A 25,463-nucleotide genomic window follows, 5' to 3' on the forward strand; every position below is an offset into this window, starting at 1 on the left:
TATGTCATACCTTTAATAACATTATTCAATGAAGGACTCCACAGGATTCATCATACTGTTGCCAAAGGTCTCTGAGACAAAAAAGATGTAGTGTCTGCTTCTGTGTGACCCTGGGCAAGTCACTTAACCCCAATTGCCTCAGGGAAAAAAAAGAGTGCTCTATTTGATACCCCACTATGTCTTAATAAAACAGTAAATATATATTACCATAATTTATCTATAATATAGTTAGGTGGTGATGTAATATTAATGCAGTATATTACATTGTAATATATTATTCTATATTAATATATCATATTACAATAGTGTGTGTTATGCTTTATTTAGTGTGTATTCCAAGAGCCCTGGGATGTCTATCTAATTACACAACAGTGCGTGCCCTTATCCATCTATAACTGCATAACGATGGGTAGGAATATAAAAATCCATGTATGCAAAGGAGGCATATAGGTACATTTGCCAGGTTATGAGATTTCTGTCTTTTTGATTGCATTTCACATAAGTAACTAGTAGAAAATACGCATCTGTAATCTATCTTTCCTGCTTAAATATGTATAGGCATATATAAATGAAACATGACATCGTGGAGTCTGGAATGTTACACATTAGCATTGTTTATCATTGATAGAATTAAATAGCCCATGCAAGGCCCTGACATCATTTTAAGCAAGTTTATTTGAGGATGCTTTGGCAGAGCAGCATTTGGCAAATGGGAGTACACAGGTTATTGAGAGCAGACACAATTAAAGCCTGTCAGACAATTCAGGGCAACACATGGCGGTAAGGATCATCTGAAAGCTCTATCACTGCTCAGGCCTTTCAGGAGGTCATCTTCCCTTTCTTTCTCCAGTCCAATGTCATCCCACTTGGTATCTGCTCTCTTCATTCTCTTCATTTGCTAGAAGAAGAAAAGAACTGAAAGGTGAAAGATTGAAGGTGGAAGGATAGTGGGAGAAGATCTTGCTTTAGCCCCACCCTTTGAAAAGCTTCTCTGTTTATTCTCTGGAATAAAGATTCCTCGTCTCTCCATTTTGGCAGAGAAGTAGGAGAGTGACTTATAGATACTGAATGAGCCTCAGACCATAATTAGAGGCAGTCCATTCTGAATCAATTAAAAAGGTATAAAAAGTATAAAAAGGTATAAAAAGAAGGATAAGAAGCCTCTTTGGTTGGGGGACCCATAGATGAAGTCCCCAGGTTCCTATCCTCCAAACTAAAAATATACTATCCATTCCCACAAACCTAGGCCTGCTAGTTGACCAGTGCCATTAAAAATAGCTGCCAGGTCTCTAGGACTTGGAATATTAACTTCCTTTATTGTAGGTTTTGGCTTATGGGCTGCCCATAGGAAAAGGGGATCTTGGAAACCATGTACAGGGGTAACTAGCAGATAAATGCTAAGGAGGCCTTCTTATTGGTCAATGGAGTAGTTTAGGAACTAGGTGACCAATGCCTGGTACTAAACACTAACCTTTGAGAATAGGGGTATTAATTAGAAAAACTACTCATGGTTCCACCCCTCCAACTCCAGCCCATTTATTGGTCTACCAGACTTCATGAGCACCTCCCAGGTGTCTGAAAAGGGGTCAGAGAAAGAGCATAGACATAAAGGAATGTTGTCCTTTATATTACTTGTCCTCCAGAGTGATTGGCAACTGTAAATCCTTCTAAAATCCATCAAGGGCACTTTCAATCCCAGGATCCAAGTCCAAGGAACCTTAAAAGAACCTGAACATTTTTGCTCATTATTCTTTAGATTTCATCAATCTTTTTGAATTTATTTTGGTTCAATAATGCCAATAATTTGACAGACAATCGTTTTTTTCTCTTCCCTGTTACACACACACACACACACACACACACCTGCTTCCCTGTGTCCACCTTTAACTATCCAGGCAGTCAGGTTCAGCCTGAGACTTATCAAATAATAGAATGTCAGAGCAGAAAGAGACCTCTGTGGTTATCTCACATAAGGGGGAGAGGGTCCATCCCCTACCAGACCTCCCCATACCCAGACCCCAAGTGAGGGTATGACCTCCACCCTCCTTGTATCTGTTTGGGGCACTGGAGGGCCATTTCATGCACCTGGCAGGCAAAACATGTCAGCCATGGGCCTTGGTTGATAGCTACCGTTGTTCATACCAGACAATTATCATGTGTTCTTCATTCTGATTAGGCCAGGAAACTGTCTTTCAGCAGCCTAGTGGTACAAGCTGTCTCCTGAAAGAATACAAAAAAAAGTTTCTTAATGTTTTGTTTGACTAGGAATCTTGAAAGACACTAGCTGTGAGGTCTTTTTCCCCTCTCTTCCACACACATACAAGCCCTCCCCGACGCATGGACACACGCATACATACACACACACACTGGGTAGTGCAATGAATCTCCTCTTTTCCTCAGCACATTAGCACTCCCGTAATATTCTCAGCAGCCCAAGCTTTCCAGCCAAATCCCAGGTCTGTGGACAAGGACATCACATAAATCCCTCCCCTTATGAAAGGACAGGCCGAGCAGATGGGACCACACTTAAGTAAACTGTGCGGTGCTCCGTTTACCCACGTTGGGAGACACAGGGGGGTGGGGAGAGGGGAGACCTGAGTGAAGAGGGGGGTGGGCAACAGAGAAGTCCTTGGGGAGCAGTAGAGAGCAATGATTCCAAGGCTACTATTCACTTGAATTCCAAGTTGGCCTCTGGGGAAGATGTTCGTGCTCCCCTGTAATTCTCTCTCTGATTCTGTCTGTCTGTCTGCCTCTGTTTCTCTTCCTCTCTCCTTCCTTTCTTTCTCTTTTCTCTGTCTCTGTTTGTCTGTTTCTCTTTTTATCTGTTTTCCCCCCTTTTCTCCTCTCTTCTCCGTTCTGTCTCTATCTCTATTTCTCTTTTTAGGTGTTTTATCCCCCCTTTTCTCCTCTCTCCTCTGTCTGTCTCTATCTCTGAATGTCTGTCTGTCTCTCCCTCTTTTTCTTCCTGCTTCTCTTCTCTGTTTTTGTCTGTCTCTGTCTTTGTCTCTCTATTGTCTGTTTGAGTGTCTGTGTCTCTCTCCCTCCTTCCCTGCCCTCCACTTTTCTCTGTCTCTGTCCGTTTCTGTTTCTGTCACACACACTCATCACACTCTCATTCTGATACTCCCTTCCTTGGAAATCACATCCCTGAGGTTTGATAGAAACACACTGGAAAAGTGAGTCAGTGGGAATTGCTCCTATAAAAAGTGGAAGACCCAAAACAGACCATTAAGATGGATTCAGGACTGAGATAAGGAGAAGCAGAAAAGGCTCCTAAGACAAGAAAACAAAGAATCCTTCCCAAGTTGTGTCTACCAAAGCTATTCTACTTTCAGATAAATCACCTTCTTCTCTGTCTTCAATAAAAAAAAAAAAATTTAAAGAAAAAGATGATAAAAAGAGCCAGCTATTTAATTAAAATCTTGGTGTAGAATGAATAGATGATAGGATCATAGATCTGCTTTGCCTACTTTCTCCCTAGAGCCAAGGCCAGCGAGATACCAAGTACACTGCCCACTCCTAAGGCTTGCCTATGTCTCTCTGGGCATGCCGGCAAGACAGAAGGCAGGTGGGTGGATGGAGTGGCAGACACAGCCATGCCCAACCCTCACCAGGAAGTGCACAGACTGTGAAATTACACTGGGTTGGACAACTTAACACAACTCTAACCCTTGGGGTACTGAAATAATTAACTTGCTAATCGGCCACACATTGATTTCCCCACCCTCACTTTTTTTTTCCTTTTCTTTCTTCTTAAAAAAGGGGGGCACCAAATTACCTTTGGTTCAGTTTCCTGGAGAAAAATAACACATTTCAAGAAATACCTTGACTGCCCCCCTAGACTTAGGAAGGGGAGCCATAAAAAATTAAGCTATTTTCTAATGACCTTGCTGCCCTGACTCTACCCCCATCAGCCTCAGCTTCAGTGGACAAACCCAAAACATTTTGAGGGATTGTCTAACTCTTACAACTCACCTCCAGGAAGCAGGGATTTTTGAGCCATATTTTCTAGCATTCTAGAAAATTATGTTCACCCTGCTTGTTGGCATTTAAAAAAAAAAAAAAAAGCTACATGCTCTATGCTAGAAAAGAGGATGGATTATAAAATTAAAGGTATTAGAAGTGAAAGAGACCTTAGAAAACACCTAGTTTGGGCCCATTTCAAAGAAGAGAAAATTGAGGCTGAGAAAATCTCACTTATTCAATTTGCTAGTGAGGAAGGGCAGGGACTAAAACACAAATCTCCCACTTCCTATTCTAGCCTTCTTTCTACTACAAGGCATCTGATTCCTGATGATGGGGACAGAGATGGGAAGAAGAAAGAAAAAATAATATTATTGATTATGCCAAAGTCAGGAAGACCTTAGTTCAAATCCCAATACCTCAAAAACTTAGTGGATATGTGACTATGCAAGTAGCTTGGATCTCTCAGGGTTTCAGATTCTTCCATCCATAGAATGAGGCTTTTGGGCTCAGTGACCTCCCTAGCCCTTTCTAACTCTAAATCTACCATCTCATGATCCTGTAAGCAGGGATTTCAACAAATAATAAATTATGTAGAAAGGTAAGGAACATCTTGCTTAAGGGTGAGGGCCGGATGTTGTGAAATGAAGAAGTAATTTAAAGAGGTAAGTAGTAAAATCTTGAAATTGTTCCCTTGTTCCAGTCTATATTTAGAAGTATGGACATTGTATAATTCCAAGGACATAAGTCTTAAGTTGACCCGAAGTCTCTAAGGAATCTTTCACTAGAGTTTCCCAGTGGGGACAGACCTGAAACATAGACATCAATAGATTCTAATACTCTTGTGTGTGTGTGTGTGTGTGTGTGTGTGTGTGTGTGTGTGAGACTTCCTAAGGTGCCCAAGCAAAAACCTTGATCTTTCCACAGATTAGATGATTGCAGATGATTACATAGCTCTCCCAAAGGATCCTGAAGGATTAAAAAATAATAATAGCCTGCATTTATATAGCACTTAAACAAAGTAGTTCACAAATATTATCTCATTTTTTTATCATTACAATTCTGCGAGGTGATTGTTGTTATTATTTCCATTTTATAGATAAGAAAACTGAGACAAACAGAGCTTCATTTCTGGCAGAACAGAAGTTAAAATGGTATGCAGCAGGTATGGGAGAGGAGCACAATCCCAGAACAGAGCAGTAGAAGATCAGTCATTGTGAATGGGATCTGTATCTGTTTGGATGGGATCTGTATCTGTTTGGATGTATGTTTCCACCTCCATGACTCGATGTATGGTACAGTAGGATTCTAATTGGCCTTACATATTGAAAGGTAACTGATTTCCTTTGTGTGTACATTTATTACTAGGCCCAACTCTTTTTCCCCCCTAAAACTCCTTCTTCTCCCTGTTGAGCTGACCATGCTTCTGGATTTATGAAGAGAGATGTTTTAGCAGAAATCCCCCAGAGTGTCCCATCAGCCCTAAATCCCAGGCCCGCTCTCCCCCCCAAGACCCCATGACACACAGCATGCCAAAACCGCTTCCTCTTGCCTATGCATTAGCCATCCATTGTCGCTCCCTGACATCTCTCACACATAAAACCGTAAGAGAGAAATAAAATATCTGTCTCTTGGCGAAAATAAAGCTTTGCCTCCCTCCTGATCTATAGGATATAAAATAAAGCCGCAGCTTCGATAGTGGCTTTTTTCCTTATGCTGGGGTTGCCTTTGCACACACGGAGACAATGAAGATGGATGGCTTGGGACAGGGCCCAACCTCCTGGGGCTGCCTTCACCCTCTTTTATTATAGTCTCTCTTTCTCTTTTTCTCTTTTCCTCTCTACTTTCTTTTCTTTCTTACTTTATTTGCCTTTTATATGCCCTTCTTTTTTTTATCTCTATAACTTTATTCCATCTCTCTCCGTGTTCTTAAAGCAAGTACAGAGAGTCTCCCCATGTTCCCAGTTCTTTGCCCCCATTCCAACCTCACTCCACCACCACTCCAACTCCCTTTTTACTACTAATGTTGCTCTTGCTGTTTAGGGATTTGCTTTGGTCAACCGGAGGAATGCTTCTAAGGGGAATTTAAAATGTACTTAAGGATAAAAAAAAAAAAAGTTGCCTTTTTTTTTTTTTTTTTTTTTTTTCCTGGGGAGCTACATCCTCTCACTCTTTGGTCTGCAAGACTTCAATGTTTATGGGCAGGGATGTTTATTTATTTAGTCTTCAGAAGGAGGCCAGCAGGAGAAAGCAGCCTCCTCCCTCAGGGCCTCCCCAGCCACTGAAGCCAAACTCAAGAACTGTATTCAGTAGAGAATTGCCTCTGGCAGCATCCAAAGGAGACTGAAACTGAGGCCCTTCTACCCAACTGGGTCAAGGCAGTGCTGGCTCAGGTCCAACCTCATTTGCATTTCTCTCTCTCTCTCTCTCTCTCTCTCTCTCTCTCTCTCTCTCTCTCTCTCTCTCTCTCTCTGTCTGCCTGTCTGTCTGTCTCTCTCTCTGTCTTTTTCTCCCATTCCCCATTCTTTTCTCCCTCAAGACACTAGGGTTCCACTGGCAAAGCAGGAGGAGGGAAGAGAGTGAACTCCTTTACCCTTGGGTTTGCTGCTTGAACTCATATATAATACTTAGGTTATCCTTTAAACCACATAAATGAACAGATTCTTGCATGTACGTGTGCAATCACAGAATCTTCCAGTGATAGACAGACAGGTACTCTCTTGTACAATCATATACATATGCATTCACACTCATCAATAGAACTTTACACATTCTCTCCCAAGTATGCAGTCTTTCTCAGAGACTATCATTCCATGTATATGTCCCTTTCCCCCCAATACTGTTTAATTCCTTGTCTCTCTACCTCCCTCCTCCCTTTCTTCTCTGTCTCTCCTTTCCTCCTTTGCTCTATCTTTCCTTCACTTTTCTGACTTTCTCCTCTCCTCTCCCCCTCTATTTTCCTCTCTATCTTTCCTCTTTTCCCTTCCTTATTTCTTTCCTTCCCCTCCCCCTTTGTTTTTGTATCTATTCCTTCCCCCACCCTTAATCACTTAATGTTATCTGTCCTCATTTCAGATACATCTCACCCCTGATTTCTCTGGTTTTGCCACTGCCACACATTCTGTGGGTGTTCTGGAGAAATGATCCAGAATTAAGTTACATCTGAAAGAGGAAGTCATTACATCTAGAAGAATGATGTGGTGCTGCTCTGAGAGTTACCCTATATGGGAGATAAGGGGGAAACAAGGGAGGAGCTTCATCACAGAAGTGCCTTTGAGCATTATGCTTGGAGAAACTAGGAAGAAGGATGGATATTCTAGGATAAAAGATGGATTAGGATTGAGCAGAATAACCAGAGATAACCTGGGAAGAGAACTGAGTTAATGGAAGGTGGGTTCTTGAGAACACCCATTTCCAGGATCTACTCTCTGTTCAGAAAGAACAAATCCCAAAGGTATAGGAAACATTGAAGGACCTGGCTTAGAAGGGATAGACAAATTCCAGAGCACAGATTCATACCATTCTGAAAATAGTCCCTTTCTCCTTCTGTTGTTGCTTTTGCTCCACTTCTTCTTTTCTCTTAAGTTTCTTCTCTATCTTGTTTCCTTTTTTCTCTTCCTTCCCCTTCTCCATTTTTTTCCATTTTTCTTCTTTTTTATCTATTCCTCTTCTCATGTATTTTCCCTGTTCTTTTCTCTCTTCCCCCTTCCTATTCTCTCTTTATTCTTCCCATTCTTTGCGTATATTTCTTCTCTATCTTCTCCCTTATGGTATTGCTCTTTCTCATCTGCCTCCTCTTTGTTTCTTAATTTATTTGTTAATCTTGTTTCCTCTTTTCTTTTTCCCCTTTTCCATTTTCTCTTTTCTCCATTCTCTTCTTTTTTCCCCTTACTTTTCTCATTCTCTTTTCTTCTTTATCTCCTCTTCTCATTTATCCCTCCTCCTCCTCCTCCTCCTCCTCCTCCTCCTTCTCCTCCTTCTCCCCCTCTTCCTCTTTCTTCTTTTTTCTCCTCCTCCTTCTCTCCCCCCCCTCTCTCTTTCTCTCTTTCTCCCTCTAACTTGGTATCGCTCCAGATATTGGCAGTGACTGCCGCCATTAGGTAAGGGGAGAAAGTCAATTAGCCAGAGGATTAATTACTGTGAGACTGCAAAAGCGGTTTGTCTTTTCTTTCCCGAGCTCTTGTGCGCGCGCGCTGCTGGTGTATGTCCGCACTGTACACAGATATAGCAACACGTGCATGTACCTAAATATCCTCCGTCACACCATTTTAACACGCTTTATTTATTTGTAGAGCTTCTGCGCACAGACCCTCACACTCTCTTCCACAACCAAATCGAATCTCCCATCGTAAATGTTGTTCCCTTTTCTCCTTTATGTGATCACCACGCCTTACACACACTCTCAGTTTCACGCTTGTTCCTCCTCATAGTCTGTCTGGATCTGTGTCCCCTCTGCCTCGGTGTCTTTGCCTTTCTCCCTTTGTGTCTAGGCATCTGCCTATCTGTCTGTCTCTTTCTTACACACACACACACACGCACCCACACGTCCGCTCGCACTTAGACGGTCAGAGGCTGAAACAGAGAAAGAGAGAAATAGACAAAGGGGAAAAGGAGAAAGAGAGAGAGAGAGAGAGAGAGAGAGAGAGAGAGAGAGAGAGAGAGAGAGAGAGAGAGAGAGAGAGAGAGAGAGAGAGAGAGTTTCTGCACTTTCTTCCTTTGCTTTCGCAAACTTGCATCTTGAACTTTCTTCTCTTTTTTCGTTCACCCCAGAAAGCTGCCCCAAGAACTCTCCTCCTTCCGCCCCAGTTCACCTGTACCCACAAGCAGGGGGACAAACGCAGAGTGCTCAGGGGCGTAGTGCCCCTTCCTCGTCTGGGCCACATCCGTGTGTCTCTGGGCTCCCTCCCCGATCCTAGCTTCCCCAAGCCAACCGGGTTTTTGTCCCAGAGGGAAGTGCTCTTGTCTTGCACGCAAAGCTAGGAGATTAGAGAGACAGAACTCTGGTGACAGATCGAGAGAAAGAGAAACTGGCAGGGGGCAGGAGAGGCGAGGAAAAAAAAAAAAAAAAAAAAGGTGGAAATGCAGACCGAGCAGGCGAAGCTATTCTGCAAAAAGGGGGAAATTCCTCCGGTAAGTTGCCTGAGCAGGATGTCTCAAGAAATCTCTTCTCTTCCAGGCTGCCTGGATTTCTGTTGGGCACCACTGGGATGGGAAGTATTCGGTTCTCCTGGCAAAGACCAAACCGGAAGGGCACCAGGCCCTGATCGCTTCTAGTCCCTAAAAGCCTTCCTTCTTTGGACTTTTCGACCCTTTCTGGTTTAGAAGATAGGGACCTCTTGAATTTCTTCTCATCAGACGGGACCTCACCACAGGGGAACCAGCACAGCCAGGGAGAGGAGACGGTTCAAAATACTTTCTGTAGAAAACCAGCTTAATGTTGGAGAGGAAACAACTGACCTTGAAAATAGGTAGACCTGGATTTTAATTCTGTCACCTTCTGGCTGAGTAACCTTGAGCAAGTCACTTGACATCATCCTAGAGGGCTTCAATTTTCCCTTCTGTTAAATGAAAGGTTAGACTAGATATAATCTCTAAGATTCCATTCAACACCGACATTTTGCAGTCTTGCTTGATAAAGGAGGGGAATTCCCTTTCCAAGAGAGCTGAAAGTCACTGAGTACATGAGGGAAAGTCATTAAGATGAGGGAAATAGAGAAAAGAGAGCAGGATTTGGCAAGAGAAGAGTGCGTACTGCCTCTAGACTCAGGTCTGACCCATCCAGCTCTACCATCTGCAGGGTGCCTGGGTTATTTGTTAAAAGTCTCTTCACTCCAACCCCCAACACTGTGATCTCTGAAGGGGAGATCGAAGGATTCTAAAACTCTGAAGACTCTCAGTCCTCTTGGGTCTTTACTTACTGCTTCCTAGTAGAGAGAAACTAGGACGCTGGGAAAATCTGATTCTGTCCTCCTGCTTTTGGACTTAGATGGGAGAAAACTAGGGAATCCACAGTGGCTGAACAAGAAGGAAGCAAGCCCTTGGTGAAAGTAACCTTTTATGGGGCAGCATTTGGACTATGAATGATTGTATCCATATCTGTGTGAGTGTTCATGTGTCCTTGTATGTTTGTGAATGTTAATAACATGCTTGTATCAGTGCTCTGTGTATGTGCTTATATAAGCACACATTTGAATGTGGCTGAACAAGGGAAACTTATGCACCCTGAGGACCTTATGAGCAGTGTACCCAGGTGATTCCAATTTAGGGGCTTTTTGGAAGTCACTCTTCTCAACAATCAAATAGGTAAAATGTCATTGCTCCAGTGTTTCACACAGATAGATTCGGGAAACTGATAGAATGTTGTCGTAAAATATTTAAATTTAAGTTTCTAATAGGGTCGCCAGAAAATGAGTCTGTTCTCCCACCCAGTCCTCAATTCACCTGGGAACCAGATAAATTGAGTTGGGCGATGCCAGAGACAGACTCCTCATTTCCTAAAGGCCTCCTCCTTCCTTCGTTGCACTCCTTAATAATTCGAATAGCCTGTATGTAAAGCATTTTGTATAGTTTAATATTAGTGCTATAAAAATAGCAATAATTATTACTTTTGATTTTCGGGTCTGTTCTCGAAGTAGGTTCTGTGGGGTGATTTGAGTGGCTATGCCCTCCTTTGCGCACAAGCAGGAACCGAGAGCTGGTGGCCGCTTTAGTCCCTTAGCCCCAAAGAAGCTGCAAGTCCAAACTTACGGTTCCTGAGCCGCCCACTTTCCACCTACACGCCTCCGAAGCTCAGGCTTCGGTAGAGACGGCAGCCGGGTCCAGCTGTCACCCTATAGGTCCCCAGCCCCCAGGGTTCCCCCTGTTTTGCATGAGAAGGAACCCAGCTGGGTCGGGGGCGGGGGGTGAGCCGCCCCGGACTCGGGTAGCTATTGATTCCAGAGAGGGGCGGTTGGGTCGAGGGAGCCAGCGGGCAAGAACCCCGCACAGCTGCAGGGGAGAAGGAGCCCACAGCTTGGTGGGACAGCCGCCTCACCCCAGACTCGAACTTCGACCTCAATGGTGGGGGGGGGCAGTAGGGGAGCCCTTAAGCGTTTAAAGACACTGGAAGAAACTGCTGCGGTACTGGAGCCTCATCTTCCAAATCGACCGATTTTCTACTGGATGCTAGATCTGCAGACAGAGCAAAAGGAACCAGAGCTACGGAGCCGAGGTCTCTTTCCAATTCCCTCACCCCGAAACCTCGATATTAGGGGCCCGATTCCTGGAGAGACTTATAAACTTCATAAAACTTAGTAAACTGGTTGAGAGACTTTTTAATTGGGGTCTGCGCTATTCCCGGGGTTCACACTTGGGGAGTAGGAGAAAGGAAGAGAATTCAACCTCTCCTTCCATTCCAGAAGGGGTGAGGTCCGGAGAAATCTCACCTCTAGATTCAGGAGGAGAGACAGGCCCGCTGGGGCAGGCCACGGGAGGCAAAGGCCACAGGCCTCAGGTTTGGTTTTAAGTAAAAGGTGGCGACCTCAAAGGTCTGCACTGACCCGGCCCAGCAGAGGAGTGCCACATTTCTTTCTCGAAGGAAGAATAAATGAAAGGGAAGCCTGGAGAACCCGAAACCCAGAAGGTTGCATAGCCGAATTCGTTGTAGCCGTTTCGCGCTTTCGCAGGAAGAGGTGGTTCGACTTTTTGGGGAGTTTTTTTTCTCCGGCACATCAGGCGCATTCCGGGCTCCCTGAGCTGTGGTTCTGAACCTCCTTTGCTTAGGATCGCCTACGTAGGGCTGGCCCTTCAGGTCACCTTAGTCAAAGAAATGACAAATCCCATATGGAAGGGATTTGAAGATGCCGCCGCCCCCGCTGCAGCCGCCGCGAACCCCGGCCTCTCTAGATTCATAGTTTGAGGAAATGAGACCCCGAAGCTGGGAGAGAAATACCGGGAGGAGATCCGATCCTGACTCGAACAACTAACCATCTGCTGGCCCCATCTATGGAAAAAGCCCGATTAACAGTCCCTGAAATGGAATTTTGGGTTGAACAGATCTGCAAGGGGGATCGCGAGATGTCGGTTCACTGCCCGCCAGGCTCATACCTCACCCCTCACCCCACCTCGCATCCATGAAATGCTCTCCATTCTGAGCAAAATCAGACTCCAGCACACCTGGCGGGAAATGACCCCGGGACTGGTGAAGATTCCGAGTCAGCCCTGGGTCCTGAGGAAGGGGAGTTGACAAGAACCCAGTAAAACATTCTCCAAAGCCTTGGGGAGTGGACGCCGTACTCCCTAGAGCTCGGGGAGAGAGAGAGATCCGAGAATTAATCTCCTTCCCCCAGCGCTCAATACGCTCTCCCGCACCCGGCTGCCGAGAGCTGAGATCCTCCCTCAATCTCCCCTCAGAACCGCCGTGGGAGTTAGTTCTACGACTTCCGCCGAGTCATTTCGGACTGAATTGAGATTTCTCCAACCAACTCAACAAGTTTTCTCACTGATTCTTGCCTTGACTGCAATTCCCCATTCGTGCTGTTCCCATTCTAGCCGCCTCCCCCCACACATTATTCTTGGCCTCCAGCCTCGAGCCCCTCCACCTTCTCCCCCACCTCACCACCACACCCCCGCCCAAGTCAGGAAAGCGTCCAAATAACTTTCACGGAGAGCCCAGCGGGGGGGAAGGAAGTAAAGTCTTCCAGAGATCGGAGTCCCTAGGACTTGGCTGGGGAGGGGAGGGCGAGGAAAGGGAGTGACGATTCGAAGGGGAAAGGGTGAAGGCCCGAGTAAGCTAGAAGGAGGGAGGCAGAAGTTTCTACTGTCCCCCGTCCTCTCCTCGATTTCCCCAAAGACGCGCTCTGTGCTTCCGGCCCAAGGAAGTCAAAGGGAGAAATAAGTACCCATTGCATTCTTAAACCGGACCGTGTGCCCAGGTCCAATCCCGTGCTCGCCCGCGATGTCACGACCCCTGGACAATGCTCGGTCCTCCCACTCCCCCCGCCCCAGCCCTGTAACCAACCCGTCTCTTACTCCCAGCCTCCCTTCATCGTATTTCTTTCTCCCAGACTTGCTGTAGCCTTACCGGGTCTGGACAGATCCCTGGGCCGCCGCGCCACGCCGCGCCGCGTACTTTGCCGCGGGTCCCGCGGCTGATTCACTATAAGCGGTCTCGCTGCACTCTCCCCGGCCGCCGGGATGGATAATGGTTTACAGAGGGACCGCGAGTCTCTGATTGGCCGCCGCCCGCAGTGACGTCGTCGAGCGCTGCATTAAGGCTAGGGGGCTTCCAGAGCGGCTGGGAACAGCCGAGAGCAGTGACGAAGCCGCCGGAGCCTGAGAGAGACGCACGGACGGGGACGGGGGACTGGGGACAGGCACTCAGGGAGAGAGACAGCCACGAGCCGCGGCGGAGCCAGCAGAAGAGACAATCTGTACAGACCTGGTGGAAGCGTGGTCACTAGGACGATAGGGATTTCTTTGGCGATCTGTGAGGACCTGCCCCCTCTCTAATCCTTGGAAGAAAAATAAATTAGGAAGCGAGAAAGGGCACAGATATTTGCAACCGCAACAAAAAACAAACAAACAAACAAAAAAAAAAAGCGGGAGGTGGGAGAAGGAAAGGAAAGAAGGAAAAAAGGAGGTAAAAAACCTGAGTTCTGCCCCAACCCCTCCCCCAGCGATCGCCTCCGGGACACTCACCCACAGCCACAAAGCTGGCCGAGCAATGCGGGACTGCGCGCGGAGCTGGAGGGAAGCTGTGACCAGAGAAATGGTTGGTCGAGTGCGCTGAACTGAGGATCCGGCCTCCCCTGGAGCAGGAGCTGAACCAGAGGGGAGCGCGCAGAGCCCGCTGGGCCACTCCGAGGAGACCCAGGCAAAGGGGCGGTGGGCAAAGAGGTGCAGCTAACGCGCCTCTAGGCGACCTCCCTAGTGGAAGCCTCTCTGTCCAGTTTTTATTGATACAAATATTTCTTTTTAAAAAAGACAACAACAACAACAACAAGCAAAACCTACAAGCCAACAAGAGCTTTCCCCTCCCTCCTCCCCCTTAGCCTCAGCTGGCGTCTCCTGTCTTGCTGCCCCCCTCCCTCCCTCGCTGCATCCCCATCTCCACCCCGCTCCTTCAGGCCAAACGCTGAGTTCCATTCTCTTCCCCCCCACCCTTCGACCCGCTGGGTTATGCTGGAAGTTTAGGATCCAAAGCTCCTTCACTCATTTTAAATTTTTCATTTATTCCCCCCTTTTAAATCGCTTTGTGGAGAAACACGCGCGCGCGCGCACACACACACCTGCACCCCTGAGACACTCAGACAGAGACACCCCAAGACAAAAGCAAATGCACTTTGACTTCTGACTGCGCCTACCTCAGACCTGAGAGAACTCATCGCTTGGGTGGTTTCCGTGTAGACGGTTCTCTGCTGAGCTCTTGCCTTTCCGACTTTATTTATTTATTTTGGTTCCCGCGGTTCTCGGTGACCTTCATTCTTCATCCAGCTCCTTGCCCACGGGTGGCTCTGCCCTCCGGGATTCCGTCTCCCAGCCCCAGGAGCTTCGCCTGCCCCAGCTCTGACCCAGGGATCATTCCCAACCCCCTCCTCCTAAGCCACGCTTATTTCTTTCTTTCTTTCTTTCTTTTTTTTTCTCTCTCTCTCTCTCTCTCTCTTTTTCTCCTATCCTCTTCTGGTTTTGTTTGTTTGTTTGTTTGTTTTTAAAGATTTTGGTGTGGGTTTTCGATTCTGCACAACCCAGCTGGTTGCCGGTCTCTCACCTTTTTTGGAGGGGTAAGAGGACGGGAGTCGAAGGCTACTGCTAGCCCTCTTCTGAGAGCGCCCCCTCTTTTCGACCTGCCTGCCCCGTTCTGAGCCCCTTGCTCCCCCCCTCCCTCGCAATTAAACCAAAGACAATGGTGCACTGTGCCGGCTGCAAAAGGCCCATCCTGGACCGGTTTCTGTTGAACGTGCTGGACAGGGCCTGGCATGTGAAGTGCGTTCAGTGCTGTGAATGTAAATGCAACCTGACCGAGAAATGCTTCTCCCGGGAGGGCAAGCTCTACTGCAAGAACGACTTCTTTCGGTGAGTGCCTCCCCTTTCTCCTCTCTTTCCCTCTCTCAACTCTTCATTCCCTCTCTCTGATCCTCCTGCCTACCACTGACCCCTACCTATGGCCTTGGACAAGAGGGAATCAGAAGCCAGAGATCTAGTTTTTAGGATTTTAAGACAACTTGGGTGGACGAGCTGGGAGTACCTGACCAGGGACTAGAATGCTCAAATCCTCCCGAAAGAGCTACCTCCAAAGTTGTGGCGCCAAGTCCCGTGGGCGCTCAAATCGCCCCGGACCCTGGTGCCTTACCTCTCCTCCAATGTACCTTCTCTTCCAAAGAGTGAAGACACAGAAACCTTGGACAAGCCCAGATTTTCAATTTATTTTTGTTTTTGTCTCTCCTTTCTATTCTATACCCTTTAGCTCTTTGCCCCCTCCCAAAGCCTCTCCTCTCCCTCCCCACTTGCAAAGGGCTCTTTAAATTTAGTCTGGAGCCTGTAAGTCTCTTAGGCCTCCAGAGTTTAGAGATCATAAGAACTGGATCTCAGTCCCCTGTTCTTGGCGTGGACCTCCCCCAGTTCCTTGTTACCTTTTTCACTCAGCCCAATAAGGCCGTAGCTTTGACGCCCTCTTGACCTTTTGCCTTCCTGAGTTGGAATAAGCAAACCTATGGGGAGCTGAGAGCTTCAGGACCCCCAGTTCTCCCTATTTCTCTCCCACTGCCCTATTTCTTGCCAGTAGCCGCCAAATTCCCGGCCGGCTTTCGGGGACAGAACCCACTGGGCCTGTTGAGGAGAAACCTTTTCCTAGGCTTTGCTAGGAGCGCTGGGGGACCTCCAGGCTCTAGTTCTCAGAATTAGGGTGGATAGTCCGAAGACCACGCAGAGCAAATCTGGGCTTCAGAGCCTCGGGCATGGGGCAGATTTTACTAAGGCCATCCGGTCTTTTGGGGGAAAGGGAATGACTGGAGCCTCGGTCAGGACGGAAGAAAGCTCAAAGTAACCAATCCTCACCGCAGCCCCTACCTCCCAATCCTGCAAGTTTCACACACTTTCTCCTCCCATCAAACTGCACAATCTTGGCTGGGTTGGAAACTCGAGTTAGCCCCGGCTACCAGAACCTAGACGCTGGGAAATCCTGCGCGGGTTTCCGCTGGTCTCCCGGCCTGACTCTGAGTTGGACTGTTCTGGGTAGTGAAACGGCTTGGCTCTTAGCCCAGTCCCAGATCCGTTCCCAGGGCTTCTTTATGACCCGTTCGGGGTCTGCCTGCGGTGACATTGTCAAGGCTTCTGATCTTTTTTCACATTTGTCTCCTGTGTACATCCGAACGCGACATCATTCCGCAGCCTTTCAAAGTGGCTTACTCTTTAGGTTTCTTCTGCCTTTCACCTCCTCTAGCGTCATGCCCTTTATAATAATTTAATTTAATCTCCCCTAATTTGTCCTCTTTTTTTTTTTTTTTTTTTTTTTTTTTTTTAATGGACAAGATTTGAATACCGGTAAAAACATTGAAAACGATTTCAACTCCTGAGAGCAATTTTGTGTAACAGACTTACGAGGGGTTTTTTGGCTTGAAGTTTGGTTATGGCTCGTGTTGCCCTTAGGGACATGGCTCTTAAGTTGGTCTAGACCCCTAAGGCCCGATGAGATTTGTGGGTTTTCCAGGGAAGAACCGTGAACATTTTTCCCAATGAAGAACCGTGAGCCTTTTCCCCAGCCCTAGAGATGGGGGAATGGAAGACTAGGGAAATGACCTTTTTCTCATTAAAACACACACACACACACACGCAACAAAATAAAAACAAAAACGATATATGCCTCCTTACCTCGGACAGAACCGAGGGAAGGCTAAATGAGGCATAGACTTCAGGACAGTTCAGGAACGAAATTGAGAACGGAGTCCGAGAATCGGGAAATGGAGCAGAGCGGAGAACCAGAGCAGTTAGGAAACGCTGGGAGAACGCTTTTTCCTCGCGGGAGTTTTTTCCCCAGGGGGCCCAGGGTCCCGCACCCTTCTGTCTTGGTTCCTGACAAATTCACAGAGGATCTAAAATATAGTTGCTTCGGGGAGGTTGTCTGATAGTCTCTTTGCGAAGGCCTCCTGCCCGAAAAGCTACACTTCCTTGGAAGCCGGGCTTGGGCGCTGACTTCCATTCCTCTTTAAGCGAACCGGCCCCAGCGTTGTGTAAATAAATAAAAAGGCAGCCTGCGCTACGACTCTTAGAGTTTATTTATTTACACTGGTTATGGCACTGGGATCTGAGCCAACCAACCCCCTGTGCCTTTAGGTTATTATTTTTTAGTGGAAAAGGCGGGGAGGGAGGAGTGAAAAGTGGCGCACGGTGCGTTTTGCATTGGGCTATAATTAACGCCAAGCGATTATTTTAAATGCTAAAAAGGGATGAGCCGAGAAAAGTTTTCTCGAGGCCTCGGCCTCACCTTGCACTGAAGCTTTTTCTTTCTTTTCTTATTCTCTCTCTCTCTCTCTCTCTCTCTCTCTCTCTCTCTCTCTCTCTCTCTCTCTCTCTCTCTCTCTCTCTCTCTCTCTCTCCTTATATTTCTTTCTAGAGGAGTTCCGCGAAGCGCGGACACAGGTGGGATGCTGGTCCACATGGGTTTCTCTCTTACCTCTTGCTCCTGACCTTCGCTTCATGACTCTCCTCCTCCTCTCTATTTCTCTCTGTTTTTGTCTTCCTCCATCTTGCCCTAGTTCTGTGAGAATCTTTCCATTTCTGTGTGGTTTTCGAGTATTCCTCTCACTTCACTCTGTTTCGATATTTGTCACTTTTCGGGTTTCTGCTTTCCCCGCCATGCCCCCGCTTATCTCACTTCTTGTGTCCATTTCTAGGGATTCCCTCAACCTACGGTATTGCTCTCCTTGTCTCTCTTCCCATTTCCCGACTCTTGGCTTTCTCATCTCTCGCGCTGTCTTCCTGCTGCTCACCTTGTTTAATCTGTCTCAATGTTTTGTTCCTGCCTTGTCTTTCCCGCAGATGTTTCGGTACCAAATGCGCCGGGTGCGCGCAGGGCATCTCCCCCAGTGACCTGGTGCGGAGGGCACGAAGCAAGGTGTTCCACCTGAATTGTTTCACCTGTATGATGTGTAACAAGCAGCTGTCCACTGGGGAGGAGCTCTACATTATAGACGAGAATAAATTCGTCTGTAAAGAAGATTACCTAAGTAATAGCAGCGCCGCCAAAGAGAACAGCCTGCACTCGGGTGAGGGTCCAGGAGGAATAGGGAAACTAGGGGTGGTGGCTGAGGGACTGCCTACAGGGCCAGGAGAGACCAAACCAGACCTGAGACACCCCAATTCTTAGCCTTTTGTGAAGTATATCCTTCACCCTGGAAGTTTTTCCTAGAGACACACTAGGAAAGAGGAAAAGGGGACTGACATTTTCAAGAGAAATCTGACCACCAGTTCTGAGGAGACCCGGCATGCACCAGATTTCTCTCGCCTCCCCCACCCCGAGGTGTGAGAATGGGAGAGGTGAGTTCTGAAACACCCATGAAATAAATAGTCTCTTCCCTCCTTCCAGCCACAACGGGAAGTGACCCCAGTTTGTCCCCTGACTCCCAAGACCCGTCCCAGGACGACGCCAAGGACTCGGAAAGCGCCAATGTATCTGACAAAGAGACTGGTAGCAACGAGAATGACGACCAGAATCTGGGTGCGAAGCGGAGAGGACCACGCACCACCATCAAGGCCAAGCAGCTGGAAACACTCAAAGCTGCCTTCGCTGCCACTCCTAAGCCCACTCGTCACATTCGGGAGCAGCTGGCACAGGAGACCGGCCTCAACATGCGAGTCATCCAGGTTAGGAACCCAGAGAGGAAGGAGAAAAGGGTGGGGAGCGTTTAATCTGCTTCTGGGGTGGGCATTGTGCTTCACCGTGACCCACCCGAGCCTTGCTTGCCCCAGGGAGTGCAATCGGGATTGCGGTATCCCTTTTTCCCCTTTCTCCTTTTCTCTCGAAAGGAAGGCTTGGTTATATGTAGCACAAAGCTCAGTTTCCTCTATAAGCAGCTAAATTTGTGCAGGGAGAGGGAAAGGAGGGGGAGAATCGAGAAAGTGGAGATTGGTGTAGCATAAGGTGTGTGTACTGCTGGCAGGGGAGAAGAGGAGAGGCCGGAGGCAGAGGAACCGGCCCTACACCCCCTGCTTCGGCCTGGTCTTTGAAGCACCGCGCACACAAGAGGGAAGCAGGAAATGTACCCATTCCGCTTTTAACTTCTCCTTACCGCTAGTTCTCCTGCCTGGGGGGGGTGGGGGGGGGGGGAGAAGAGAGGATGGCCCTGAGGGCGAAGAGGGGCGGAGACTGTCACTGCTGAGTTGAACTGGGCAGAGCTGTGGCTGTAGCCGGGGGATTGAGGGGGAGGAAGCGGAGCAAATCTGGCCGCAAAGTGAGCCGATTTGGTCTGGTTGCCTGAAAAGCTTCAGAGGACCGCCTGGCCTCTTGCTCCTAGTGAACTGGTTCAAGATTAGTCCTGAGGGTCTGGACTCCTGACTTTTCCGTCTTTGACTCTCTCAGTAGGGAGGAATCTCTGAGCCCAGAAGAGTTAATGAATGATGGGCGAATATGACGGACTTTGGTTTTGTTTGTGAGCAAAGGAGGAAGAATCGCCTTCCCTCTCACAGAACCAACTTTGTCTCTCGCCTCTTTATCTCTTCCTTTTTTTGACCGCTGAGCTAAAAGGAGGGCAGATTTTCCTCTCTCTTACCCTCTTATGCAAGAAAAGGGAATGGAACTCAAGGAGAGGGGAGCAGAGGAGTAAAGATGGTTGAGGCAGAAGGCTGTTTTCTTCCCTACCAAGTTCTGGGGCCGCGAGTAAGAGGGGGAAGTGGGGATGCAACCATTTGGGGTCAGATGGGACATTCGTAGTGTGAAAACGTGAGGCTGAATGTGAGTAAGACTGGTTAGCATGTGTGCTTGGAATATGAGCGATTGTGACACTCGAGTTTCTGGGTATCTTCCTTCCTGTGCCTGGAACAATATATATCTATGTTTTGGGGGAGAATGACGTTGGTTCATAGGTCCGTTGTCTATGAGAATGTGAGACTGTTAGAAAACAATATATAGAATCCAGTGTTAAAAGCTGGCTGTCAATCCTTGGGTCACAATCTGAAACTTTACGCCTGCCCATGCATATATCCCTGTCTGTGAATTTGTGTCTGCTTGGTTTGTATTCATGCAGTCCTATTATATTCATGGCAACATAGAGAGAGCCTCAGGTGGGCTGCGTACTGCACGAATCAAGGCTATCAGTCCCTGCTTTTGCGTCTGTGACTGTGACAGGGTAGGGTTGTGAACAAGGCTGTCTGTGCGTAAGGAGAGAGAGTTTCTTTGGAAGGAATGGTCAGGGCCGTGTCCAGGGAATGGTGGGAGGAAGAGAGAGGGAACAGAGAGACGTAGCTTCTTCTCATATGAGAAGCTACTTCTCTTCTGAACCAACTCGGCCTCACGTCTGGTTTGCTTTTTCCTTATTGTCTTCAGGTCTGGTTCCAAAACCGACGTTCCAAGGAGCGGCGAATGAAACAGTTGAGCGCTCTGGGCGCCCGGCGCCACGCCTTCTTTCGCAGCCCACGCAGGATGCGGCCGCTCGTGGACCGCCTGGAGCCGGGGGAACTCATCCCCAATGGACCTTTTTCTTTCTATGGAGGTAGGTAAAGGGTGACGGAATGGAGGGGGAAGAAGACGGAAGGAACTCAGTTCGCTTTAAGCGGGTCTGAGGGAGGGGCAGATAGAGGTGATAGAAACTGAACATCTTGGCTCAGAGTGTCACAGTCTGAGCCTCTATTCTCACATCCGGAGGGGTCGGTCTGGCGCCAGGAATATTCAGGAGATTGTTTTCCAAAGGGAAATCGGAAGTTTGGGAGAGTACATTGGTTCTAGGGTGCGAGGAAGAGGGGGTGAGCAAAAATGCCTGCTTTGGAATAAAGACGGGATGAGAGTGTATGCACGCGCGCTTCCTTGCTTCAAGTTTGCTAGCTTGTTTGAGATGAGTATTGGGGGAGGGTTGCTGGAACCCGAGACTGAGGCATCATGGGTTGACAAAATTGAAAATTCTTGCCTACCTCTCTTCTTCCCTCAGTTTTCGGGTGTACTTACACATCTGCTCTGTATGTTGCAGGATTAGCAGATAAATGAACACTTTTAATATCTTTTTGACCCTGGCGGGGCTAATTTCCCCGAATGTGGGCAGTATGTCGCTCCTGGAAGCTCGAAAAAACCTTAGCTGGCTCCTTTACTATTTATACGTGCAATCCGTTCCTCCACCTCTAACAAGTCTCTCTGTAGCTGGGAGAATCTTTGAAGCCGCTGTTTCGGCTTCCTAGACAAAATGCTCCCTTTTATCCACTTTCATTTAATTTCGGATTATCTGGGGCAAAACCAACACCAAGACCTTTGGCAACCCTCCAGTCCATTCTGCCAGTCCCTGACGCCTCTTTTTCCACTTGTCCTCATCTCCTTTTTCCGCTTCTTTTTGCTACCTCCAGATTACCAGAGCGAGTACTACGGCCCCGGAGGGAACTACGACTTTTTCCCGCAAGGCCCTCCTTCATCGCAGGCGCAGACACCCGTGGACTTGCCCTTCGTGCCATCGTCAGGCCCGTCGGGAACCCCCTTGGGAGGTTTAGATCATCCCCTGCCCGGCCACCACCCGTCCAGCGAGGCGCAGCGCTTCACTGACATACTCGCTCATCCACCTGGAGACTCTCCGAGCCCGGAACCTAATCTTCCCGGACCCCTGCACTCCATGTCGGCTGAAGTCTTCGGACCCAGTCCGCCCTTCTCTTCGCTGTCAGTCAATGGAGGGGCGAGCTACGGTAACCATCTTTCCCACCCTCCCGAAATGAATGAGGCAGCAGTGTGGTAGCCGGAGCTTCTCCGGAGCCAAGTTGGACTTGCGTGGTTGTACAGAAACAAGTCGTTATTAAAAGACACACATACACACACACACACACACACACACACACACACACACACACACACACAATAACTAAACAAACAAACAAAAAAAATCACAAAAACAGAACCAAGCCCCGAGCAGCTTCCTCTCTTCCCACCGGAGAGACCTTTCTCCTTGGGATGTGGTAGGAAGGTAAGGGAAGACTTGGGGGTGACTACAAATTGAGATCCGAATGCACCCTGAGACGGGATTGGAGTCCCAGTCCCCGGGGCGACAAGCAGGACTTGGGGTCAAACCAGACTAAGGCGCAAACTCAAAAACGGTTCCCATTCTGCTTAAAAACTCAAGGAGTCTCGCCTCGCTGGCAATCCAGTGAGCTCACGGAAGGTTGAGGAGAGCGGCAAGGACTAGCCCTGCTAAGGACAGTTCGGGGCAGCTCCCGGGAGGCGATGAGGGTGACGATCGGCCGGTCTAACCGGCGCCCAGGATGCACAGAGTAGAGACGAAGGACGCCGGCACAAGTCGAGAACCAAACTCGTAAAGACCAGAGGAAGAGAAGCAAAGCGAATTCGTATCAGGGAGAGGGAAAAGGTCGGCCCTGGAGCATTCAGTTCTGGGCTGGGATGAACGAAGCTTCTAGCTCTAGGAAACCTTCGATTAGTTTTTGTCTCTCAGAATTTAGTAACAGCGACAAACAACAAACTTTTACCTTCAGAAACACCGACCTGCTGTGCATCAGGTGGGACATTTTTTTTTTTTTTCTGTCTGTCTATCCGGTTCTTTTCGGCCAAAATTACAAATATGAAATGCCCTAATTATCAACTCTACCTTCAAAAGCTCCGTGCGGGCGCGCGCGCGCGCGCGTGTACAAACACACACACACACACACACACACACACACACACACACACACCACACCACACCACACCACACCACACCACACCACACCACACCACACCACACCACACCACACCACACCACACCACACCACACCACACCACACACCACCCTCATTAGGATGATCTCCAGCCAGACCTCTCACTAAAATGACTTGAAACAACAGCTATACAAGAAAGTATTCTACCTTCAAGAGAAAAGTTTAAAAACAAAATAAAGACTATTGAACTAAAAAACAGTCAACTGTTTACGTATGATGTTAAATTCAGGAGTTCAGTGTTTTACTAATATATCCTGTTTTGAAACCTCTTGTTCAAAAAGCAAAATGTTTTGAGCAACCAACCAAAATCGTTCCTTTCTTTAATCTCCCTCCCTTTCTCCCTTCCTCCTTTCGTCTTCTGTAGATGTTCTCTGGCAGATTCGCAGGGCTTTCGGCTCACTGTGCTAGTTTGTAAAAGGTGTTGTTTACAGGAGGCAAAGAGAAAACATGATATTCAGACAGTTGCCAAATAAACTAATTATAGCACAAATACTGTAAGGTGCCTGGCACCAGCAACCCGAGAGTGTTAAAAAAAAAAAAAAAAAAAAAAGTGTTACAAGGTTTAAGGGAAAAAAGAGAAAACATCTTTGCTAATTTTTAGTCCTGTTGAACATTCATGGAGTTGTTAATATGACTTATATAGACCCACACAGGTTTTATTTTTGTGTCTTTAAAATAAAAGTCCAAAATATTTAAATTTTATGGTCAAATATGCAGTCAACAGCTGCTACTTTTTTCTTTATATATTAAATTTCTCATATGTCTTTTATTGTTCTAATAAACCTAAGCTTGTGTGACCTCCAGTGCATATTAGACCATTCACTGTATGAAAGAAAACATGTTGAATAAATTTGTGAGTTTTTAATAAAAATAGAAAATCTGATGTTTAGATAACTGGTGTTTAATTTGCTCTTTTGATGTGTGCAATGGTCTCTGAAGAGATGGCAAGCAAGGAAGAGAAAAGGTTGTTTGGGGGAGTGTGTCTAATGTTTTGGTTGGAGGGCTAATACTTCCTTTAGTCTCCCAGGTGACCCCTCCCCCAGCAAGTAGAGTGTTTCTTTGTAGCTTCCTCCTGTCAATAAGTGAAGATTTGTATTTGGGGACTTAACTAATGAAATGGAAGAGATGTTTATTGATAAATTAATAGAGAATTGGAAAAAAGACTAAATATATGACTAAGAGTGTTTTAAGTCCAAAGTTAGTCCACCTGTCTGTATGCTTGCCTACTTGTCACTACTTCTCCGCTTTCTCTTAGCTTGTACAAAAACTTTATCAGGAATGTCAGAAATCTGTAAATATATAGCTAGGGATGGGTAGTTCTCAGTTCAATTGGTTTCTCATAGGTAATCCTGCTTTCTAATTTTATAGCTTGAAGGATAACATAAAATGAGTGAAGGTAAAAATGAAATATTTTAATCCCTTTCTCAGAACTGATCAGAAATCATTGTTTTATAGCATTTGTTATATCTGAAGTTTCAGGAGTGAGATGGGAAGAGGGGGAACATGGTTTTCTTGACTCTGAATATCTATTGAGTTTTACTGAAAGAACAACAAAAATCATTACCTTAGCAAAGAAATCAAATTTCAACTGTGAAAATATCTAAAGCCTTTCCAAAACTTCATTAGATATGGGGAAAATTTAAATATTTTACCTACTATAGAATAGTTGTGTGTTTGTCTATTATTCTCCAGATGTCACAAAAGTAATGTAAACCCAGCAATTTCCTATAGTCCATTCTTTCCTATCTCCCAGATTCCAGTCTGGGTTATTTATTTTCTTATTTAAAAAAATAAAAATATTTTACATTATACAATATGTAATTTCCAGTGCTGTTTTCCTAGTTTGTTAAGACACAACTGAATTTATCTTTCTAGCAAAGGAGAGCATTTAAAGTGAGTAATATTTCACTACATCCAGAGGCTGTCTTATCTAATAAGGTAAAATAGAAACTATCTATGAGGGATCTGGCAGTATTCTTTCAAAAATCAGAATTTATTAAATACTACAAAGACTTTTTGAAACTCATAGCCTCTATGTACAACTCATTTCTTTATCTGCACTGAGATACATTGGCTTTTGGTGGGGAACCATGTTACATTTATATAAATTAAATCCCTGGCAATTTATTCATTAAAGGTTTTCTTTCTTTCTTTCTTTTCTTCTTCTTCTAAAGAAATTCATTTTACTGGACAGATGCTCATTGGGAAGGAAGGTTTTCATATCAGAGCTGCTGAATTATTTAGCAGTTTTATTGTTGAATCAGGTATTTTATTTGAAGCATTTCACCATTAAGCACATTGTGTGGACTCAGTGTTTCTTACTTCCCGTCGTAGCAGTTTCTCTCTCTCTCTCTCTCTCTCTCTCTCTCTGTCTTATCTTTCCCTCTCTTTCTCCCTCTGTCTCTCCCCCTCGCTTTTCTTCCCTCCCTCCCACTCTCAATCTCTGTCATACACACAGACACGGAGAGAGAAATCAAAGTCCTGGGTAAGATCTGAAACAGGTGGTGACTCCCAAGAATTATATTTGGAGCTGAAAACCCAGGAGTATAGCTAACTGGGGAGGGTGCAGTTTTTTTCCCTTTCCCATATGAGCCCTAAATGCCTTGAGCATAGGGCAGCAAGAAGGAAAT

The 25,463-nt window shown here is 46.7% G+C and overlaps 1 protein-coding gene and 1 long non-coding RNA gene across 2 annotated transcripts; one reads left to right on the forward strand and one right to left on the reverse strand.

Moving 5' to 3' along the window:
* Positions 1 to 657: 657 nt before the first annotated feature.
* On the reverse strand, positions 658 to 13,129 carry LOC141539362 (uncharacterized). Its single transcript, XR_012481278.1, has 3 exons — positions 13,025 to 13,129; positions 2,143 to 2,220; positions 658 to 898 (listed from the first exon to the last, which is right to left on the reverse strand). It is a non-coding gene; the product is annotated as an uncharacterized LOC141539362 (long non-coding RNA).
* A 105-nt stretch (positions 13,130 to 13,234) lies between these two features.
* LHX1 (LIM homeobox 1) lies at positions 13,235 to 24,580 on the forward strand. The gene is made up of 5 exons (XM_074262043.1): positions 13,235 to 15,015; positions 17,977 to 18,203; positions 18,524 to 18,801; positions 20,480 to 20,645; positions 21,484 to 24,580. The coding sequence occupies exons 1-5, from the start codon at positions 14,846 to 14,848 to the stop codon at positions 21,861 to 21,863; spliced, it is 1,221 nt and encodes a 406-aa protein (XP_074118144.1). The 5' UTR covers positions 13,235 to 14,845; the 3' UTR covers positions 21,864 to 24,580.
* The last annotated feature ends 883 nt before the right edge of the window (positions 24,581 to 25,463 follow it).

Source organism: Sminthopsis crassicaudata, chromosome 4 (assembly GCF_048593235.1).
Source record: "Sminthopsis crassicaudata isolate SCR6 chromosome 4, ASM4859323v1, whole genome shotgun sequence".
NCBI lineage: Eukaryota > Metazoa > Chordata > Mammalia > Dasyuromorphia > Dasyuridae > Sminthopsis > Sminthopsis crassicaudata.